Below are 25,461 nucleotides of genomic sequence, written 5' to 3' on the forward strand. Positions count from 1 at the left end.
GATTTTATATTTTATTATTATTTGACTTTCAAATAAATAAAAAATAGTTGTAAATTTAAATGATGTTTAAATTGTTTTGAGACATTATTTAGACAAATCGATATGTCATTCCCTCAAAAGTATTATTCTCTATCTTTTTTGTCATGGGTGACTTTACTCTAAAATTACTTAAACACATAGAAAAAATTATTTTGCGTAAATGCATTTTGTCTATGTTGCGCGTGAGCCAGAGAGAGAAAACAAATAGTGCGCTGACAGTCTCTTAATGCTCTATAATTCGTCGTTTATAGATTGTACAATATTTCTATCGGAGCACTAGGACGAACACCATTAATTTTCACTCTTCGAAATTATATTATGTTATGTGAGTCCGTATAATATAATGATGTGACATTGATTTTTACTAAAGTCTCTAGTTCGAACTATATTTGTATTAAGCCAAAAACGGTGTTGTAAATTTGTATTTAATTATCGATACCTAAAATCAAAATAATATGCAGTGCAATAAATGCACTCATAATTGCATTTTTTAAAACCATGACTTCAATTATCACAAATAATAATAATATTTCCTCCGGCGCCCGCACGTTGCACTGTTAACAATACTATATTGGCTCATGTTATGAAAATCGTCGGTTATTTCCATCGGAATGAATACACATTATAATAATATTATAATTTCGTATAGCCAATAACATCTTACATTGTGGTATACTCAAGTATTTTTTCTACTGCAATCCATACGTTCTGTGCATGATGGTAATGTGTTATTAATAGTAATTACAACCCGATATTATTTTCGTATCATTATATAATATATATATATATATATATATATATATATATATGTATACACTTTCGCGATGAGTAGCAATATATTATAATACCTATATACATTTACATGCATCATTTTAACGATAATAATAATATAGCCAAAGAATAAATTTATCGTAAGGAGTCAACAGGAACTTGCGTTAATATTTAACATACCTACTCAATATTTCCATTTTTGCATATAATAACAACCGTGTATATGACATATAATTTACACCGATATCTTCGTATTATGTATATACCTATAGGCTATAATTATTTCAAGTAAACCTCTATAATAAGTCCTCCGTATACGTTTATGATGTATAGCTATAATAATGTGTATGATATTATGCAATACGAATTATGACCTTAAAAATGTGTCAATACAGAGAGATCAAAATAATTATGATTTTAATATGATGTTTTTATTTCTTATGACTTTTGAAAGTCCATAGAGTATACAACGTGATAAAACGCGTATTTTCGGCACGTACCTAGATAATAATAATATGTAAACATAGTATTTTTAACTTTTTTTTTTCAAAAATCAAATAAATCTCTGAAAGCGATTTCACACAAATGGTATGATATGCCCGTGCATTATCCTCGTTAATAGGTCTGCGTGATCGCAAAGACGAATTGCCCGAAGCCGGCGCGCAAACTCATGTCCGTCGACTGTCAGTATTTTATGTTTATACTTACGTGTTTCACATGGGTTTTAAATTTTATATTTTTGCATGGAACAGAACAATAATTATTATTATACTTTCAGTAATAGCTTTATTCAACGTTTGCTTAATGAGAGGTTTATAAAATACATCTATAACATAATATATGTTTATGTATTTTTTAGATTCCGATATAAGCGATAGTGTGTATATTGGTTTTACTACAATGCGAGGTTTTCTTCCGCGTCTTGTTATCGTGTTTTGGAGCAGTAAAAATGTTTCAGTCTTCGACTTATATCAAACTTAATAAGACGAATAAGACGATATAGGTGAGACGATGAAACGATTAGTAATAATATAGCATTGATCAAGCTTACACGATTATTATTCTGTAGAGTGGAGTAGATATTATAATATAATTTTTATATAATATAAATATTAATATTTTTCCATAATAATATATAAAACTAATTATGCGATTATTTGAATAGAATTGACTTTGAATAGATATTATAGTTCTAATAAAAATAATATATTATTATTTATCATACAACACCAAAATATAACATAAAATAAATTACAATAATGATCACGAGAATGTTCAAAATTTTAACACCGCGGATGATTCATACATTACGACAGACATAACATTAGGTGTACACCTATATTTTGTTGCAGCGTAGAAAAATGTGCACTTGCATTTTACGACCAAAGTATAACAAGATTTTTGCAGATGTTTGTAAACAAAAAATTGATTAAAGAAAACGTTTCAACAATATATTACTATAAATTACAATACTCGTTTATTTTATTCGGAGTTATTCAAAATTAAATCGCAGGGTCCATAATATTATGATGAAATTGGAAGCCGCAATAATGATCAAATTTTTTGCACTTCGGCTGTCGGAGTGACAAAGTGTTAAGACCGATATATATCATAATAGTTATAAGTTTATAACGATGATAATAATATTGTATACCTATAGTGGAAACGTTGCTGATGTGCTGTCTATATATTCTTTCTCTCTCTCGTCAGTGACCGACCGTCGTCTGCACGCATATCGATGTTTTTTACCAGTTTATTTCACGCGCACTGGACCCCGACAACTGTAGACGGATGGACATCGGTCTCGTTTGACAGGAAAAATAAACACGGTAAACGACTTACGCGAGCGCCGCACTATGATATATTATGTCTATAGAATCGAATATAATCTGAAGGTGATTTGTTACGAAATTTTCAACTTATAACAATAATAGTTTAACCATCATGAGAGGACCCTATGCACAGACATTGGTCGTCTCCGAAACTATAAACGGATCTCTTGATAGCTAATTTACTATGTTATACACTTGTATAAGACAGAGAGAAGAGATGAGCTACAGCCCCCAAAGAAATTTTTTTGGGGGTGCTAAACACTCCAAGATAAATGGGATTTAATATTTTGTTAATAGAGACGGCTCATGCGCATAATGAGTGCAAGTATCAGCTTATATGTTTTCGTATCTTAACCTCTCGTAATTTAGATGTATCTAACACTGTTTTATTGGTGTTTTGATACGAGATTATAACTAATATTATCTGACAGTTATCCTTGATTTTTTTATGTTCTACCTACATTAAAACTATAATATGTATCAATAATAGATTGCCGTGATCTTTGTTATGAGTATAATGTGACGTCATGCGAGGGTACTGAAAATGTAAATGACCTCACATTTGCATAAAGTATAAACCTAATATTACAATAATATTATGTATGTGTCCATAGAAACGCAAATCAACGATTAAAAAAAAAACTAAATTAAATTCCTAACAAAATTTAGCATACAGTAGTATTTTCCGATATATCCAAACACCTAATAATATCTATGATTCCTCAATTTACTTCACGGAAGAAAAATCTCTCGTAGCATGGTACTTTTTTAACATGAATATTTGTTTTTGGGCTGGATACACGATAAAATGTAGGTATATGTGACCGATTTTTCGTAAGGTTTTCCTTGTCGTGGTTATATAAGTACCTATTTATTGACAAAAACCTATGATTCTTCAATAATTTTTCTTCCAGAGGATATAATTTATATCAAATGGTAGCACATTATTTTTTTTCCAAAAATGTTTTCAGTCCCTTCTTCTCGTCGCCGCAGGAGTCGTCATCCAATGATGCTGTGGCGTCGTCCGATAATACTTCGCCAGGGCGCCAAAACACGCGTAAATCAAACGTGGTCACCGTCTCGCCACTATATTATTATTATTATTATTATCATGCACGTGGAACCGACAGGGGGAATCTGGTACCTATATCGTATATTATATAATACACGCGTATATATATATACGTATATATCGTTATCGCACCCGAGCCCCATAGTTTAATCTTTCAATCGGCTGTGTCACATAAACAAGCCCGATCGGGCTATATAGTTCTATATAATCCGCGTTTACAAATCAACGGACGGGCGGCGCGCGCACGTCGACGAGAACGCACACATTATTATTATTATTATTATACCTATACATTATAATATTATATCATATTATCATTCTGCGCTTGTGCAGTGCGACCGTCGTCGTGTACAATGTGCATATTATTAAATAATAATATAATCGCACCTATATATACACGCATTATATTATTACACTTTTGTGTGATGTGAAGTGCGCGGGTACTGTACCTACCTGCGGTATATAATATATGAGAAGAAGAAGTAGGTATGAAATTTACTCGGCTGAATATTACAATATTGTACATTATCGTGGTTATTATATTGCTCGTGTACTGCGCACGTCGACGTTGTATATTAAATTATTATATTATATACCTATACTATATGTATATAATATATATCTGACGCATCAGCGCCTGCCCGTTTATAATACATAAAATATACATAATATATAGGTACCTATATACAGTGTATATATATATATATACGGAGGTGACTTTTACACGTCGTTTGTCTTGCTAAAGCTCCTTTAATTTCGTCCGGTGTGCCATTAAATTATACGCGCGGGACGTTTATTACAATACGCGCGCCGTTCTCCGGTTTTATAACGCGAAAATATATAATATAAATACTTTTATTTATATACCTACAGCCATCACGTCGTCGTCGTCTCAGGTGCTCCGATGGTCATTTCAGCGGCTATATATATAAATATACATATATTACAAGGCGTTAAATCAGACGACAAAGTAATACGCGCGAGCACTTATATATATTCGCCTGCTTTCTTTTTCTTTTTCTTATTTTTGTTCGCCCCGTCGCTGTGCCGTTTCCTCGGTATTATTAACCATATAAATATATATATATATATGTATCGGTATCACTCAACATATATCGCATATAAAAATATATATATATCTCCTGTATCTATACATCACAACCGCGTTATCTCAACTCGTATTCGCGTACATATCCGTGTAAATCTCTGGCCGGCCACACGTATATTACCCGCACTCGTCGTTATTATTATATATTATATTATATAGGTGTACACGCCGTGTCCACCTCTGAACAGTCATGGCCCGTCGGGTTTCCCCTCGTCCCGCGGGGGAGAGGCCGCACAGCGAGGTCTTGAAATATATCCATATTATTATAATAGGTACTATGGGTATTATGATTTACCCGAGCTATAATAATACGCTTCAACGCGGGACCTACCTGCACCTACCTATCGGACATCATCGGTACAATCATTACTGGATTTTGTTCGATTGAGCTCTAAAAGTAGGTATATAGGTACAGTCCATACCTCAATTTATTTATTCGATAGTTATAATACCTTAAATGCAAATGGAAAAACAACTCAAAAAAACACTTCAGGGGCAAGAAAAAAATTCCAGTATTACGAAGGATTTCGAATTGGGTACTGAGGTACAATTTATCGCGACTCGACTATCTTTATTACATTATAACGTTCGTAATTCAAATAAGTGCTACGAATACAGTATAGACATTTATACACTATACATTATAAGTATAAATATATAGGCCGTAGCCATTTTCCTCCAAAAACGAGATACCGTTTTCCTCCACTGTCCATTTTCCTCCAATAAATAATGAAATAGTTAATACAAATAATTTATGCAAAGCAAAAAAAATCGATTTATTTTTTTGGTGATGGCAAATGATTTGGATGTACATTTTTGTGTAATTCATGGGCTACTATTTCATCAGTCTTATTAGTGTATAATATAACTGATTGACAAGTAGTCAAACAACATCGCCAACGTGATAATTCAGATTTAAACTCATATGCTAAAAAATATTTGTAACCATCACGAATTAACAAACGTTTTATGTGTAATCATAATAATAAGTGACAACTGATACACAATATAACATAAATAAGTATATACGTATATGCCGTATATACACGTTATATGTGCGAATCTTTAATCGATAGCTGATATAGATAGCCGATACCAGAGTGTAATCATCAACTGATAAGCGCAAAATGTGATCCTAGCTTTACTCTATATATTTATAAGACAGAACGAAATACTACAACACTAGCTAAAATATTGGAGGAAAATAGACAAAATTACTGTCTAAAATAATTTGGAGGAAAATGGACAGTGGAGGGAAACGGTATCTCGTCTTTGGAGGAAAATGGACCCGCCCAATATATAAGTGCCGCGTGTCTATTACATAAAAGGCCAGGGATGAATTACGTTGATTTATTAAACAAAATATTATTATAATCAATTAAGCTCAATGTATTATACGATTAATTGATTGGCATAGTTAAAAGTTAATATCGTCCCCGTTCATGCAAAACACACCAAGTCCAAAAACATGAATCAGCTTTTGCAATTTTTTCAAACTTTAAATGTATACCATATGTAACCAAATTTTTTTCTTTCTTTTTTTAATTGAGTTTCCCTTAAGGGAAGTAGCTGTTTATGAGTAGTAGTAAATAATATGACACTGTGAAATTTATAGTTCTTATTATTATTGTTAAAATACAAATTTCTAAGTCGATTTTTGGACTTAGTGTACTTTGCATGAACGGGGACGATATGATTCTAGAAAAAAATTGTACTCTTTTTAATATGTAGGTACAACTTACTTAAAGAACAAATTTTCAGTACTATCCGATATTTAGATTTTTATATAATAATAACATTAGGTATATAAGGAAATTACTATGGCAATACAATCTTATTGTTTTTAAATAAAAACCACAGTTTTTACCATAAACTGTCGAGTAAAAGATTTTTTTAAGATTTTTTTAAGAATTTATATGTATTATTCAAATCATATTCAAACGTTTTATCTTTCATCTGAAAAAAAAATAAATTTGTATCGACACAGGACACTACTTATATATCATATAAAAATAGTAGTGTTTGAAACAATGGTTTCTTTTCGTCAAAGTACTATACTTAATAATTACAAAATTCAGAATTTGAATATATTAATTATTTAAGTAAAAAAGAGGGTGAGTTTCCATATTTAATTACCCTGTAAATAGGTACTTACATCCAATACCATAATTTAACCAAAATCTAATAATAATGGATAGGCATAATATGCTAATTATTACTTTTTATAATATCAGATAAAATGTAAAAAAAAAAAAAATAATATTTAATAATTAATCAATAAGCGCGTGCGACGCGGTCAATGACCAAATCTATTAGGTATATTGTATTTTATTGAAAAGTATATTTAATTGTTTATACTACTCTAGACAACATGGATTAGGACGTTATTTATATTCATAAAGAGATTTATGAAATTATCAAACTATGGAAAAATTACTATACTATATTATTTAAACGCATTAATTATGTAAATAATAATTCATTATAGTCTCGCACCAAGAATACAAATGAGGTGACACGTGATTCATTAATATTATTATTGTGAATCTCATATAATAAAATAGTATAACATGTATATTGTATATATTATACACGGGTACTAAAACTATATGAAAACGTCATGGTCGCCGTAGCGGATCGTAATGTATGTTGACATGTAATTTTTTTATCGTCACATACACGAGTTTTAAAATGTTTTATTACGTGTAACTGAACGCATAAATATTGTTTTTTTTTTCGAATTCGGTCAACATAATAATAAATCATTCTCGAACAAATAAAAATATAAATGAAGAAGAAAATGTATTTTAATATTATTTTCCAGTTTATTTATGTTTACATAATTTGATTAACTTCTGTGTATAGAATGGTCGCAGCTATTTTTTTAAATCATGTTGACGTATCGTAATATAATGATGACAGCCGCATTCCCGACTCCCGTCTTGCGGTTTACCATGGGAAATCACAATATCGTTTGATACCGGTGTCGGTGCCGTCATTTTCTCGGATATTAATCAAAACATATATACCTAGGTATACCAATGCACCTAAATAAATTACAGATTGTATGCTAATAATGGTGTTAAATTTTAACTTGCCTATTTGACAACAATTTCTTTATCCCATATCATTCCTAAACAACAATATCTGATTGTATTATTAAAACTAGCAATATATTATTATAATATCAATAAAGGCTGTCCCCCTGTCCATCATGACACATCAACAATATCGTCTATGTCCCAGCGTTAAAGTCTTTACCGCGTTATAAACTATTTAATAACATGTCCCGACTCCGTGGTCCGGGCGAATATTAAAGATAATATGACATGTGACGATTATTTTTTCTTGGCTGGTTCATTATACTAGAAAGAAAAGACGAATACATCAACGAGTTGTAAAGCAATTTATTTTTATGCCGTAAATAGGTACCGCACATTCATAATCAAAATTCATAATCTAGTATATTATATGCGGTGCATACTTCTCGAATGAGTCATTTGATATTTGCATGAAACTTACCTCGCAGGCCATATTACTATTATTATCGTGATTATTACGCATACCTATATATACGGATGCGTATTTAATAAGTCCGAATGAGTAGATCGTATTAGCTGGTATGTACTCATATTATACTTAAAACGTGGATTACATTTCATATTATTATATACGTAGGTATTTATATTTATAGGTATGAGTGTATATATATGCATATGAAAATATATATATAGTGTCATGAGGCACTTTTCACGTTTGAAAATGGTAGAAAACAACTGTACAGTACCTATATACATGTATATAGGTAATAATAATATACACGTTAGAACAACGTAAACGATGTTGAAATACATAATAATAACGTATACATATTATGATAAATATACACATATACACTGGGGCAAAATGACTATTTATACGGTTCAACACTTAACACATTTTTATACATACCTACTATACACAGTAGCCCGACGATGATTTCCCACTGTTCCGTTCGCCCCCAGGGCCATGTATAGCCAGCACTGCTGCCGTATATATAAGGTGTACGTATATATTTTATATATATATATATATATACACCCGTAATACGGCTAGTCGCGTCATATTTACGGGCGTCGTCGAATATTATATACTTACATACATTATTATACATATATAATATGTATACACGCACCTATAAATGCAAACATACTACGAAGGATATACTACAACCAGCTACTATAATAGATATATATATACCTACGTGATAATTCCAATATAGAATATATTTACTACATAATATTGCCCCGCGAGTCGTCGAATATTCGGCGTGTGATCGAGTGGCCGTGGGAAACACGCTGCTGCACAGCAATCGGAATTTCATATTACATATATTACCTATATAATATTATATGTACGAGTAGGTAGTAGTAGGTACCTATGTCCTATACCCAAAACCATGCCTAGTGCAAGTCGGCGTATATCCCGTATTCAAGTAAATAAATGTGTGTACCTACACACGATGAGTTGTCATACAAGTGCACTTAAATATATGCAAGCGTATTGTTTGCTTTTCAAATATTGTGCAAACACAGTCGTAGTCGTTGCGATGAAAATAATTTGTGGCTTCGGGTGTCGGGTATATAATATCTGAATATTTTATTTTTTTAAATAAATTTGATTTTCGAAAACCGCGAGGACTTCGCGTGGTACAAAAACCGTGTGAATCTTCCATATAGCCCATTTATTTCTGATCACCCTGCATAATATTGTTATAACGCACAAACGAACAAAACATGATAATAATACGAGTCATAATAACATACGTGGACAGGACGTCACGATGACGATGGCGATAATAATATCATACCCGTGTCGCGGGCGGTTGCGGGTTGTGATATGATAATAATAATATTATTATAACGAGGCGAAATTCGCGGCGTGACGCGGTGCTCGCCCCGACGACATTTTTTCACAATGGCCCCGAGATTGACAATGACGAATAACACGCCGAGAAAATGATTCACGTGCACTGCTCTTGCCGTGTGAGAGTGTACACCGCACGACGACGACGACAGCAGCATTTATAATAAGACGACGGGTCGCCGCTGCTCGCCGCTATTGATGTCCCCGTTGACGTCCGCACGTAATTTAAAATTTATATAAAAACACGCGTAAGATATTTTACTCGGACCTATCGTCGCCACAAACCCGCGGATCTAATATAACATAAGAACCGACTGTAGTTGTATAGTATTGTACTATTGTGTATACACTCACACACACACACACATACAAACGCGCGTCATTGTCGTGTCTGTCATCGGTGGATAGATTTTCGATTTTTCAATATTTTTTTATTTTTTTAATTGCGGTTTGTCAGTAATATAAAATTATATATTATATAGGTACCTCTACACCTCTATATAGTATTATAATATTATATATGTATTTTAGCTTTCTGCATAATATAATAATAATAATAATAATAATATGTAGGTTATAATGTATTCATAACAATATTATATTATACGCAAACTCAAAATAACGCGTTTCCCTCACAGTCGCTATATATATATATATATATATATATATATATATATATGCGTGTACTATATAAAACTGCTCATCATATAGTTTACAGACTGACAAGTGACAACAGTTTATTCTAATGTAACGAAACTAAAATTTTATATTACATTTAAATGGTTTTATAAATTATAATGACGTGTCTGAAGTGTTGTATACTAATATAATATTATTATGTGCAAACGCGTTCACTGATCATATTATATGTTAGAAATAAATTAAAAACAACAATTTGTGACGAAAAGCCAAAAGCTACACACATAATATACAATATATAATGATTTCCAAACGCGCTTAATATAATACGATAAATTCCATGTTCCTAAATAATATGATAATTTGCAATATTACATTAATTCGAATAAATTTATTACAGTCATATATAGTACATAATAGTGGCAGCCTCGTGCATATATCTATGCGACTTTGTACCAACTAAGTATGATAATATACATTGGCAGCGTAGGCGTACCTATATATTATTTTACGTGGAGAAATAATATGCAATTATTGGTGTAAAAATATAAGTCACAGCGTTTATATTATCATTATATTATGCATACGGAAGTTTAACCACATAGCTTTGTGCACAACATAATAATAATAATAATATTACCTGCACAATATATTGGTACCTAGGTATATAAACACTGTAAGTGTTACCTACGCGACGCGTTTTGTCTCACGGCGGGCACACCAAACCGTGATGTCGGACGACGAGGGTGTGTGTTTGTAGAAATGTGGAGTGTAAATGAGTAATAGGTCTCTGCTTAAGACGTTACATGCCGTATGACCTTTGGACCGATTTAATAGGCAATGCGTATTAAATTATAATAGGATAATGATATTATTATAAAACGCGTATACTCGTATTATATTATATAGGTACGGTCGAGTCACGTGATATTTCTGCAGCCCGAACAGATATTGTGTACGGCAGACTGATATTATAATATACTAATCTATAATATACAACCTTTCATCGGGGGTAATTTAAATCATTATAATGGACCTCGCCGAGTTCATACAGTGTATATTATTATAATATTCAAATTCGGCCGTGTGCAGCGACTACGACTACACTATATTAATATAGTAATATTATTAAGGCTGTTGCGTTTTTTTTTTTCTACATGACGGACGAACAACATTAATAAAAAAAAACCATCGCCGGTATGCCCGACGAGGGGGGGGGGAGAAATAACAATAAAAATACGTGCGCCATACACGTATTAATATATACCTAGGTAGGTACCTACCTACCTACCCGATAGTCTTGGCGCGCAAACTTTCCACGGGATGGAATTTTTTTTTTCCGTTTCCCGTTCACAATAAACGCGACGCCGCCGGCTGCTGCAGTGGTGTTATATTATTACTTATCTATTATCGTATCGCAAGTCGCGTTATCGTACGCTATTAATCGTCGACGGCCTATATATTTATAATAATCTCGGAGATATCGTCGAGACCCGGACAAGCGCGCGTGGGTCGCGCGGATAATGTACCTGCACGTCCGCTGTCGCCGTCGTCGTCGCACGAGCTCGCACAAAATACCGGCCGCCGGCCCCGGCCCCACGGTGATATGATAATGTACATAATATTACATACTGCTCGTATAACGTGTATATATATATATTAAATGTATATATGGTAAATTAAATGGTTTAGGCTCAACAGGTATATACAAACGAGTAGTATACCTTCTATTATATGGGATATAATAATAATATAATATATACACAAACGACCGCGTGCGGTATCAATCGATAGATTACGAACTCGCCGCCGCCGTCAGGGGAGGATTTAATTAAGACGTCGTTTCACGTCGTAGGCGTACTTATTGCGACGATATGTGGTTATATTTTTATTGTATTATAATACTGCGAGTTATAACGTTATTATTATCCTATAATCGTGTCATCGTTGCAGTTATTGTTGTTGTTGTTCTTTAACTTATAGTAGTTGCTATAATATATTATACTCTATTATTTAGGTCAAATCGGATTATTTTTATTATTGATGTATGCGATATTATTATACATTTTATTGTTTAAATTATTAAAATCTGCATTTGCCGAGTATATGTGCAATTTTGTTTAAGTCATATTGATACCTACTTATAAAACCCTATTATATAACCCAACCTACAGTGTAAACTTTGTAAGTCGTTTATCCAAGTTTTATATAACACTGAAAATAACTGTCCAAAGTTTAGGATAAAATTGTTTATAAAACATATTATATTATTACATACATATTCATCGCTTAACTTATATTCGTGTTCTGTCTGTACGTAGGTTCGACGCGACCAAGTCGACCAAAGGGGCGAGCAAGCTTCGGAGGGATCTGATCAACGCAGAGATCGCAAACCTCCGAGACCTGTTACCCCTGCCGCCGTCGACGAGGCAACGGTTGTCGCAGTTGCAACTCATGGCCCTGGTGTGCGTGTACGTCCGGAAAGCCAACTACTTTCAACAAGGTAAGATTTTCTATACAATATATTATATATACTAGCTAGGTTATATATGATGATATATGATATACCGAATCATACATGATTCGTATACATTTTTGTAGTTTTGTAGTTTTGTAGTTAAAAGTTTAAACGGTTTTTATAAAGATATTACACTTTCCATTACATTATTATTTATTATATAACTATTGAATGAAATATCCACGTGACTTTCGAATCGTAACGGTCGCATAAATGTGTCATTTTTTCCCGTCAAAAATAATATATTGTCTCAAAAATTATCATAAATGAAAATTGTTTTTTTTATATTTAGCGTCAAGTGTTGTGCCATCTTTTACATTTCAGGATATTAATATTTTATAATTTATAATGTACAATAATCTCTCGTTATCTGCCGATTTTTTAACCACGGATTCGATCATCCGCTGTTTTAGTTGGAAACTTGGAAAAACCCTTTATTTAATAATTCATACTTTATTTTATCACTATTATACGAACGCTGTATAACGGCTATAGCAGTCCAGTTATCCGCGAAATTATGCTGGAACCCAACCTTCGCGGATAACGAGGGATTACATTCGTATAATATAATTAATATATCATATTTAATATAGTATAATAAAAGTCTAAGTGTTGACATAATATAAGTTTGCCAATAAAATCAATAATTAGATAGGTACATTACTATAAAAATAATATTCACATTTTAATTGACCGAGATCCGCGCAGTCCTAACAATAGTGATTTTGTTTTCTACACGCTACACCTATAATAACAAACATCATTAAAAAACGAAAAAAAAATTCCATCACCGACGCGATTACAGACTTACCGAGAGTCAGGGGGAGTCGGGTTTTTTGAATTGTCACCTACATATTATAATATGTGTAATAATATAACATCCGCTGTTTTCTTTCAGCGTTGCGTTATACATATTATTATTATACATACACTGCACGGGGTATATAATATATTTACATATATATATATATAGGTAAACCTCTCTCACACACACACATACACACACAATACTTTAAAGGATTTCATCGGACCTGAGAATGCGGCGGTGGCGGTGAAAAAGAGGAAGAAGAGCCACCACCGCCGCCGCCGCCGCCACAATGGTCCGGTCGTAATTAATCAACGGTTTGACGCGGCGGCCGCGGTACGTCCCGACCGCCGATAAATCTTCGGGCCGTAATGAGCCTTCACATTTCCATACGCTCACAGCACGCAGGCCGCCGCCCGATCGCGCGCGGGCTCGGACAGACGGACGACGTATTATAGTTGTAATAATATTATATACTCGCGGCGGCGGTTGTGACTGTATTGGACGTCATCGCGCGCGAGACTATTGATTTTTATGATCGCCGCGCGCCAATAAAATCCGCCGGACTACCGCTGGCGCGTACTTTATAGACGTCGTGTGTGTGTGTGTGTGTGTGTGTGTGTGCATATCATATACATCAATTATTTAACTTGCACACATATATTATTATTGTTGTTATTATGTATGTACACTTATTATATTGGCTCCTTCGACTCTTTGTCGCCGTCGCCGCCGCCGTATGGGTTCCCATCAACGCGGCAATGTGTATTTGAATATCCCGGAGTTTCGCGTTGCTGCAGCAGGCATTAAAGTAGTATAATATAATATGTATAGGTACGTTGTACGTGGTTAGTGGTGTGTAGGTCAGGTCGAGTTTATAGGATGTTATATAGGTAAATGCCTATAAGTAATGCCATTGATTATAAATATTTATGATATATTATTACATCATTATTATTATATTATTTATTATAAAATATTCATAATTTAGTATTTATAATCGATGTTAATACATATCGTATACAAATCGCGGAAATCATCTCATATATTAGTATTTAATTATACCTATATGATATTAAATTGGGACCCGGGTTTCAACGCAAGTTGCATTATATTTTGAGTGATCTAGGACAATGCAATCCGAGTATACAGCTTACAAATACTTGGCGAAGGTTAAACCCATGACAAATGAAATAGGTATCATCACAATTGTACTAGTTTTGCGCAGTATGCGCATCTCCTTCACCTTCATCCCATGTCATAGTTCTCCACTTTTCGTTGGTTGATTTTGTTCAATGTTATATATATGTATGTATATGATTGATAGCCAATACGAAGTGGAGAACTACGATAAAGGCAAAGTAAAGAGCAGAGGATGCGTATCAAAATACTGTGATGACGCCTATCTAATTTGTCAAGGTTAAACTGTTGTTTTCCTATCACTCCTATCAATTGCGTATGTTTCATGTCTATAAAAAAAAAATTTGGTTCATTTTGAAGGGAATTATAACCTATTGGGTTGAAAAGATATTTTAAATTGTTTTTAGGGTATTTAAATCCTTAAATATTATAAATTATAGACGTCACTGAAGAGGGGTAAACGACGATGATTTCGCTACCGCTGAAAAGTTTCTAGAATATAGCGAGACTATATGCCCCCTCCTTCTATGTTAGGTTATTGTGGTAATGATTACCAATAACAATTAGGAATTTGTGGACGGCTCCGTTTAAGATACTAATTTTATAAATTGTACCCATATATAATTTGTATATGTATATAATATACAATAATACATGCTCGTTTGACGGTTGGTTGATACCTAATATAATATATGGTCCGAACGTATTTGGGCATCATCATATTATAATATCGTTAGCGTAAAATAATTAAAGCCGTTTCGTGTTGCAGCGTAGGTATACCTATATAATATATAATATATTATACATAGGTAATATTAATAATAATAATGACGACTTTATAAACGGGCGGTTTAACAACATCCGTTATGCGATATGATAATAAATCTTCGGCGCGGGGAAATAATGTATATTATAATAATGCAGTCATAGCTGGCCTACTCGCGAACGACTCGGGTTGTAATTCAAATAATAAAATAAAATAAAACGTAGGTATAATATTATAATATTATATGTTATTATATAGGTATATTAAGAGCGGTAAATACCTGTGGTTTTTTTTATTTTTTTTTTTATCGTAAACCGCTAATAGCGTTTCAGATGAGCGTGCGATACCCGCTCTCCGGGTCCCTCGAGGCTCACAGAGAAGTTTATTTTCGCCAACAGCCAGTTGGCGTCTGCGTGTATGCGTGTGTGTGTGCGGTAATCGATACCGTCCGCCGAATCCACCGCCGTCACACACGACCTTGGTATACATCGCCAAGAGTGGTTCCCACGCGTCCTACGCTCGGTTTACCTATCTGGCGCGCGCGCTCGCGAGCTCGCCCGTCGCGGCGGCACATATTCAGTAGCCCTCAGACTCGTGTTGTTGTTGTTGTTGTTGTCGTCGTTTTTTTTTTATATATTATATACAACCCATTAGCACCTGTAGGTATACTACGTGCCAGGCGGAGGCGAATTTATATTATATTTTCGGGTATTTTATCATTTAAATTCTCTTCCGTATATAAAGGTACCTATACACAATACACGGCTAGTATAATATAATTATATAGAATATTGTATACAATAAATAGGTAGGTACCCATAATATAATATTATAAAATATGTATAATTGTATTTTTTTTTATTTCCCGTGATAATAATATTGTTATTACTATCATATATAGTGAAATTATTATTATTATAATACACGTAGGTACGTGTGCGAGTTATTATATTTCGGTTGTTTTTTATTATTATTATTTTTATGGCGGCCGGGGTGTTGTTGTTTCGCCGCGCGCGCGTTTGATCGCGCGCCGAACCGGTCTGCCCTCCCGACTCTGCGGTCCACCGCAAATATGTTGGAAACCCAATTCCGAAAACAATATAATTCCGCCCACGTCAGCGTCGTCGAGACCCCCAAAAACGAACGGTTTAAATGTCGTTTTAATTTGGTCATTGTTATCCGCACGATGATAACGTTATAATATTGTATACAATAATAATAATATTATAATAATAACGCACGCGTTTCATATACATATACACCTAACCTATAGGTACCCATCTACTTATATTATTATAATATATTAAATTTTTTCTTGTGTCTCGTGTCCGGCACGAGACCGATATACGTGTTTGCCGCTGCAAAGGTATATTATAATAATATTATTATATAATCACGATTCGTGATATTGTTCATCGTTTCGAATCGGTTGTTGGTTTTATATATTTATTTATTATTATTTTTTTTCCCGTAAATTTGGTGATTATAATGCTCGGCGAACATCGACACGAGCCAAAAATTATACTGAATATTAAATATGGTTTCGTATTTTATTTTATTCATTTATGTGTGTGTACGAAGTACGTGTGTCAATTATACTAAACAATACGCTCCGCACATTTATTATATGGTAATCGTGTATCCAAATTTATTTACGTTATTTCACTCTTTTTTTTTCAACCCGATAAACGTGTACCTTTGTCATCTTTATATGATTGGAATAATTTTAGTAAAATAATATATATTGTTCGTATAATTACGGAAATTATGTAAATAAAATATTAATTTCTATTTTACCACTTTTTTTTGTTAAATCAAGTATTCAAGTGAGATAGCTTAAACGTATATTTTATAAAATTATTATTTGAAAGGACTATACACTATTGAAATATTTGATTTTAATAATTTATACTATACCTATATAGTCTATTTCGTTTTATTTTCTGTCGTTATTAGATTATTATTCTTGCATCGCGTTTATTTAAACAAATGATCGATTCAAAATTTAAAAATTATACAGATACTGCAGCCCTACAGAAATAATTATATACCTAGTGAATACTGCTTATACTTACGTATATAATATATATATACGTTCAATGATGTCGATTACATTCTTTTCGTGTGAATTTTTCCGAGATTCAACTGATGCCTTATGGAGCCTTGTTAAGTTTACACAATTATAATGCACAACTTAAAGAAATTCCTGAAAATCGAAAAACAGTATAGCGTTACTAATAAGACGTATAATAAGGATGCATGCAATAACGATAAAAAAGACTGTAGGCGGCAATTCACGTGTAGGTATCTGTCAATATCAAATGACCAGACATTACGTCTTGCACGCATGTGTCTGTATACGTGCAAAACAATAATATAATTAAAATAATAATAATGAATATACCGATTATATATTAGTTAGCAGATACTACTGAATAAACATAATATTAAACAACAGTATATTATACATGCAACGTTAAAGTCTCCGGGTTGATTTCGAAGTCATTGATAGTATATCGAATTTCAGATTTATCGTAAGACACAATATAAATGTTTTTTCTCGTGTATCAACGTGTTAAATTTAAATGCTTGTAACAATAGTACAACCATTTTTAAGCTATAGTATTATTGCTTACCATACTCAGTTAACCTATAAAAAGAGTATGTAGGGAACGGCAGGAAATGCGCGTCGTGTGGATACGATGTGTCCAGTTATGTTCTAATAGGTACCTATATAATGCTAAATATTAATAATTATACTATTTCAAATTAATGCAATCATAACCATAAAATAATAAATTTCTGATGCAACAGCAGTCGGAAAAGATAAGAGCGATGAGCCTAGATCATCGCAGTTAATGCGCGCTCGCTTATATATAGAGTATACTCTAAATATATTTAGACAAATGTTTCCCCCCCCCCTATATTATCGTTCATATTATACTGTACTACGCTCCAACCAAAAACGAAAAAAGAATAAAATTGTTGAAAAAAAGCGGTTGTGTCGCTGACAAGCGGATTCACACGGGCGCGGCGTGCGCATTATCGCGGCTGTATAACGGAGGAAAAATACGTCTTCATCGGGTCCGCCGTTGATTGATGATGGTTTTGGCCCGTGTTTGATTCAATAATGACTGGACTAATGACCGTGTAAGCCTCGGGGGGAAAAAATGGTACGGGCGAAGAGAGAGGAGCGGCTTCGGGGCGAGTGGCGAGAGACGGAAAAACGGCCTCGGTCTAATTGAATAAGAAGATAATTATGCCGTCCCAGACGCGAACAAACATAGTCGCGTCATCTCGCAGTTCCTCTATAATATTATATAATAATAATTGTGCTCAGTATAATAATAATATTATGTACGGAATATATATAGGTAGGTAGATTATATTTATACGTACTACTCGAAAAATCTTATTAGTTAGTGTAGTCGTTTTTGTTGTTATTTTTTTATTATTATTATTATTATTATTATTATATATTATATTATTGTGCAGTGTGTGCGCATGTTTTTACCTTTTTCCCGTCTGTTTTGGCAATGTCATCTCGTTGAATATAATAGGTACGACCTTACATAATTATATGATTTTTCCTCCTTAAAATCGTGTAACAATATGGGTAATGTCTGTTTATAGCTTGTTACCGCTGCGACGACGTATAGTATATATTTTTCATCATTATGACGATATGGGCGTGCATTTATGTATTATAATAATATTATATTATATACAGCCAATCGTTATAATATGAGATTCTGTTTATTTTTTGGCAAATGCGTGTGAGTAGTTCGTTTAAATCTAAATCAATTAAGGCCCGCGCGTTGCCGGAGTGCTTAAATAAATCACGAGTACCTATTTTTATTTAGGTATATATACGCAATTACACAACTCTGGATGACTATATGTACGCATCGTCGTGATATTTCGGTTTTCTTAAAACCGAAATCAAACTGTCGAGAAGTATAAATATATTTTATAAGCCTAATCGCCGAAATTTAATATATTTGAAGTATACATATTATAGCATACTATAATGATACTATATGTGGACTTATGGTTAATCATTTGGTGTTTTTACATGATGTTTTGAAGCATATTGGTTGTATTTTAATATCTCGTGTCTTCAAAGCGGTTTTTTTTTAAAGTGAAATCCATTATATTTTAATCGTCCGACGCATAACCGGTCGCTCGTTTTGTCTCATTCGCCAATACCACTCTGCTTTCTTAAAAGGGCCGTGTACACATCTAAATCGGCTCAGTGAATTTATGGGTTCGTATTTTACCGGTGATGTACAGCCAGAAGAAGAGATATCGATAAAGTAGTATTGTGTAATTTGTATAAGATATATAAATACCGGTAGACAGATGCGTGTAAAATATTACAGAGACGAGAACATAATATTTTAGGCAATTAGCCGAAAATCGTCATGTAAAATGTTCACGTCTTTACACTATATTTTATGGTAAAGTTATTCACGACTATTAAATTTCACGGTCGTATAGATTATTTCATTATCACATAAACATAATATATATTATTAGGTAGCGCCGTAATGGTCCAAGATGCTGTGTTAGAAAAGCAGAATAAAATTATATTTACTATACTCACCTATTTGGAATAATGATCCATTCGACATTATAATATTTACCTAACTTTTAAACTCGTCATTAATTAATAACGTTCTATTTGTTAAATTCTATTATTGAGACTTTAAGGTATATAATCTCCTATAGATTGTTTAATAATAAAGAGGATATTATATTGTCTTTTCATTTGAAACCGGCCTATATAATGCTGGAATACCGCGGCCACACTCGTTTTTAAGTGGTCTAACTATATATTACCTATATAAAAGCGACGGTCCCCATTTATGGCAATTTTCTTTTTTTTTATTCATCAAAACAGGACGTGTTCTACTTGCAGGTCGTTTATGTGCCGCATCTAGTCTGCAAGACGGAATCAAAAAGTTATTGTTGCGGTGTTTATCCAATATTCGTGGTGAACTAAATATTTGCATAATACTTCTTATACCATCATTCACCGCGGTTGTTGATTATTAAACCTGAAGATAGATTTAAAAAAAATGTTATGCCGCATATATTATTTCAACCAATATACAAAGTTCAATCTATAATATTATAAGCAGTATACCCACCAGAAAACTATCCGTAAAAACAAAATCTGACTATTTATATTATATTATAGATAATAATATCATATGATATATATATTATAATATTATATACCTACGCATTCTGCTAGTCGTACATGCTGGTGGCATTTCGAAGCTCCGCGCCTCGTCAGGACTTCGATCATGGTTAGGGGGTGGTGCTGCTGAGGGGTCGATCGACCTCGTCGCAGTTTATTATATAATAATATTGCTATGCAAATTCAGCCTGGAGCTATTATATTATAATATTATACCCCGTGCACGCACTATGCTTATAGCCCCTGAGCTTGAGGCGTCTTCTTCTCTACAACAACATATATATATATATACCTACATTTATGCTGTATGTATGTTATATTATATTATATTAAACAGTGTACCTATATAATACAATATACTCGGATGGTATACGAAATAATAAGGAGAGGAAAAAATGAAGAATAAAATATACACAATAACATATTGTTCGTTATCTGCGATCTCACTTATATATAAATACATTGGATAATACATAATATATACTTCATCCCCCCACCCTTCCCCCGTTTTCCACGGCGACCGCCGCCAGCAACCGCGACCCGTTCGTCTGAAACACAATGAAGGTGAATTATTTTTCAATTTTTTTTTTCGCGTGCACTATGCCCGTCCCGGACTATTTACATACAATGGACGGACAGACGTCGCATAGGGACAACTTAACGATTTTATTTCCACCGGAGGTGCCGTTTTCGCTGTTTTATCGTCCTGCAGAGTCCGAGACATTATAATAATTAAACTATTCCACCGACCTGTTGCCGCGCGTTACCATATAGTCACTTTAACTATATTTATGTAGTGTATAGGTTATACAGGCGACACGCGTCGTCATCGCCGTGGTTGTTCCGCACCACCGCGTTGTTTGAAAACGACACGTCTCGTGTTATATTATAAATTATTATTATTATTATAATATTATACTATATATGTGATATTATGTTATAATATTATACATAAAAAAAAACGTAAATATGCTGTTTTGACGGGTTAAACGATTGCGCACAAAACGTCTCAAAACGGACGAGAGAGAAGATAATTGGATTATAATATATATTATACTATATTATACATTATAACGCGTCATATTACATGATATACCATAGAAACACCGTAAAATAATCTGCGTAGATACCTATATACAGTGTATACTTTTAAAACTGAAACTGCAGGATTTCCATTAAATCGATTGTCCGTTTTCGCTCTGTAGACCTGACAGACACGGACAAGGATGATGATGATGATGATATGGCCATATTATTTGGACGTCGCTGCTGCAGAACGGCCAACGCGGTTATGACGATGCATGATAGGTACTTATAATTTATACTATAGGTACATATACACACAAATATATTTACCGATGCGAGACGTGCGATTTGAGAAAGAAGATACATGTAGATTATACAATAGTATACTTAATCGTAAAAATTCCCGCGCGTACACGCTTCGTATGGTTGCAGATGCCAGATAGTATATAGTGATGAGGATGAGGCGAACGGGTATCCGCAGCGGCGGAGATTGTGCCAAATGATAGAAAAAAATAAAAACGATCGTCTTCACAATAAGAATAAAATAACGCCATGCGTATACCTATAATAATACACGCACACCAATACTAAACGGTTATTATTATAGGTATGGGTAGGTATATATGCCTTTTGTATATATAGATACCATGCGCGGTTATCGGTATACCTACCTACTTTATATTACTTACTACCAAAGTATACTTACCGCCTTATCAATGCCACTGCTGTTCTTCGACAATCCTTCTGCAGTCTCTGCAATATCTGTAGGTACACTTATAGACCGACACACACATATATATACTATGTTACCGGATAACATTTTAAAACACTCGGTGAGTATGCCGCGCGTGCAGGCTTCAAACAGGTGTTTTCAGAGAGATTCTGCAACGCGCAGTGAAGCATTACACGCGCGTAATATTGCTCAGATATCGATCGCGTACATGACATATATATTTTATATACCCTATATAAATATATATATATATGTGACGATTATAATAATATATAGTTTACACAATGTTATTGTAATGGAACATATTAATGCGCGACGGTTGTGATGTCCAAGCGAATACTGTTTTTTTCCCCGTGTTTACCTGCAGCAGTAGGTAATAATAATATATTATAATTTATCAACTTATACAGCCTTAGGTACTATATAGGTACCTATATATACGTTTTTAAAATATAAACGTACTATAAAAACAATAAACAGTGAACATTAGACCACATTTTTTTTTTTTTACATATTTTGAAGTAATTCCAAGTTAAGTGCTACTAATGGGTGCAGGCTGCTTACTCACGCAACCCCAATAATTTTATTTTTGTTCTCTTGTTCACATATTATACTTATCGTGCTTAATTCTATGGATTGTATATTTCTTGTAAACAAAATTAAAATTAAATAAGCTATTTTGAAGTATTTATATAGAGTTATATAAATACCTAAAATTATACATGTATACATTGTACCTACCTGTCATATTTTAACATATTGCATTAATATTGTAGACCTATTATGGATTAGATTTTTAACGGAGTAATGAATATTGTTGTTTTATAAATGTCTAATATATTTATGCCAAAACGAATTATTGCGTATAATCTTAGTTATATAGATATATATACTTGTATGTGAGTATGTAAATGGGGAGCTTGTAATTTGCACCAAATTAAAGAGATGTAATTTGCACTACTGCAGGTAGTCGAAAGTAGTGTTTGTAATTTGCACCAAAATAATTATTTATTTGTTCCATAATCGAATATTCGATATTCCTCGATATCCTGGTTGACGTCAAGACTAGATGAATTATAGACATCTTTATCGAAATCTATATTGTATAGGTACATTTGTTTTTTTTTTAATTTTACATATAATTATTTTGATTGGCCAACTTTTTTTTATATTCATAATAATACGATTTTACATAAACTTACAAAAATATGTGTATAAGCTCAGCTATTTTAGAAATAAAAACTAAGCTAAATTTATATTAGGATATAGAAACGTGTAAGTTGGTACTTTTAGTAGTTGGTAGTTGGTTCTTGTTAGAGATATTATCGAAAAAATAATAGATTTTAATTTTGGTACAAATTACAATTCCTATTTCTTACTACCTGAAGATGGTACAAATTACATATCCTTATTTTTGTGCAAATTACAAACGTATTTTAAAAAAAATGGTGCAAATTACACACGTTGTATATATTTTGGGTTAATTTTGATGTAAATTGACTACAGCCTGTAAATGGTTCTGTGGTTTTACTTGATTAAATAAAGATTTTTTTTCTTCATACGTTTTTTATATTTTATAGGTTTGTTGTCATATTCTCATTAATCCATTCTAAAATGTACCTATATTAGATTAGATATCGAACCTTACTGATCTTATAATTTATATAAAACCGAATGCCATTCAAGTATACAATACAGTATATCCTATACAGACTATACTGAATAAAGATACCTACCTACATTGGAATTTTATTATTCTCGTCCTATTCGTTAGCTTAGAAACACGCGAGTCACATGTTATAACCATTAACTCGTGTCACTTCTGTCATCCACACGTCATCAGTTCATTCATAAAACCTTCACATTATTATTACCGTTAAATTATATAACATGTTATATTATATCTAAATAACGTTATGCCTTTGAAGATTTGAATTTATAGCCGTCGACAGTCGTCGCAAAGTATCAATCTATGCGTACAAAGTACCAACGTAAATAATTATTGTCATAGATAAATAAATCATGTTGTCGTCACTCGTCAGTATATATTTACAAACCGTCTATTATCCAACTACACGAGTATAACGATTGAAACGGACAGATACAAAATATTATGTTATGTATAGATGAAAGTGAAATTCGAATTTCAAGATATGAATTTTACATTTACAGTAACTATATAGGATTGGAAAGTAAATAATAATGGATTTTGAAAATTATACGTCCGTAGAAGTAGGTATAATTGTTTTTGCTGCTACTCGAGGGGGTAAACATTGTTTGGGTGACACTCGTTAGTTGACTGGAGTAATATAACTAGGTAAAAAAAAATGAAATTGTCTGTCAAGAAAACGTTCCTCGGCCGGGCGCTGATGTATACCCAAAATTAATATAACACATATTATATATAATTATATTTTTTTTTGGCAAGAATACAAAAGTTATGCTTTTTAAATTATAAATATTATAGTAAAATGTCCCCCGCGTGTGACTGGCATTAAGTCACAAAAATATTTCTCTGTTACAGATCTGCCCATGACATATTATGATATAACAATCATAATATTATGTTTCGGCGTATTGGAGGCGGTGTCGATTTTGTAACCTTAAATTCCAAAATAAAAATAACGAAAAACAATCATAATAATAAGATAAAAAAAAAAAAAAAAATCAAAAACCGGTCCTTAAACATTTCCACAGTCAATTTCGGTGTGCGCGTACGTCGAGATAGAAAAAACGCTCGCATATTGTACGTTGTGGTGGAGGGGCAGGGAGGGGGTAGTGTAGGTACACACACACACACACTATAATGCCACGGGTATTAGCCGCTGTCGGGGCGGTGCCCAAAGTCGGAAATATTGCGTTATTACCGTTCCGTTACCCTAGCTATATACAGTACTTCGG

At 33.0% G+C, this 25,461-nt stretch overlaps 1 protein-coding gene across 1 annotated transcript in view; it reads left to right on the forward strand.

Annotated features, from left to right (window-relative positions):
* LOC100164079 (neuronal PAS domain-containing protein 4A) overlaps positions 1 to 25,461 on the forward strand; it is a 147,586-nt gene that overhangs the window by 22,101 nt on the left and 100,024 nt on the right. Inside the window, exon 2 of the mRNA XM_001946040.5 lies at positions 12,688 to 12,869. Coding sequence (XP_001946075.2) covers positions 12,688 to 12,869 — 182 coding nt within the window. The remainder of the gene's footprint in view (positions 1 to 12,687; positions 12,870 to 25,461) is intronic.

Source organism: Acyrthosiphon pisum, chromosome A2 (genome assembly GCF_005508785.2).
Source record: "Acyrthosiphon pisum isolate AL4f chromosome A2, pea_aphid_22Mar2018_4r6ur, whole genome shotgun sequence".
Classification (NCBI taxonomy): Eukaryota; Metazoa; Arthropoda; class Insecta; order Hemiptera; family Aphididae; genus Acyrthosiphon; species Acyrthosiphon pisum.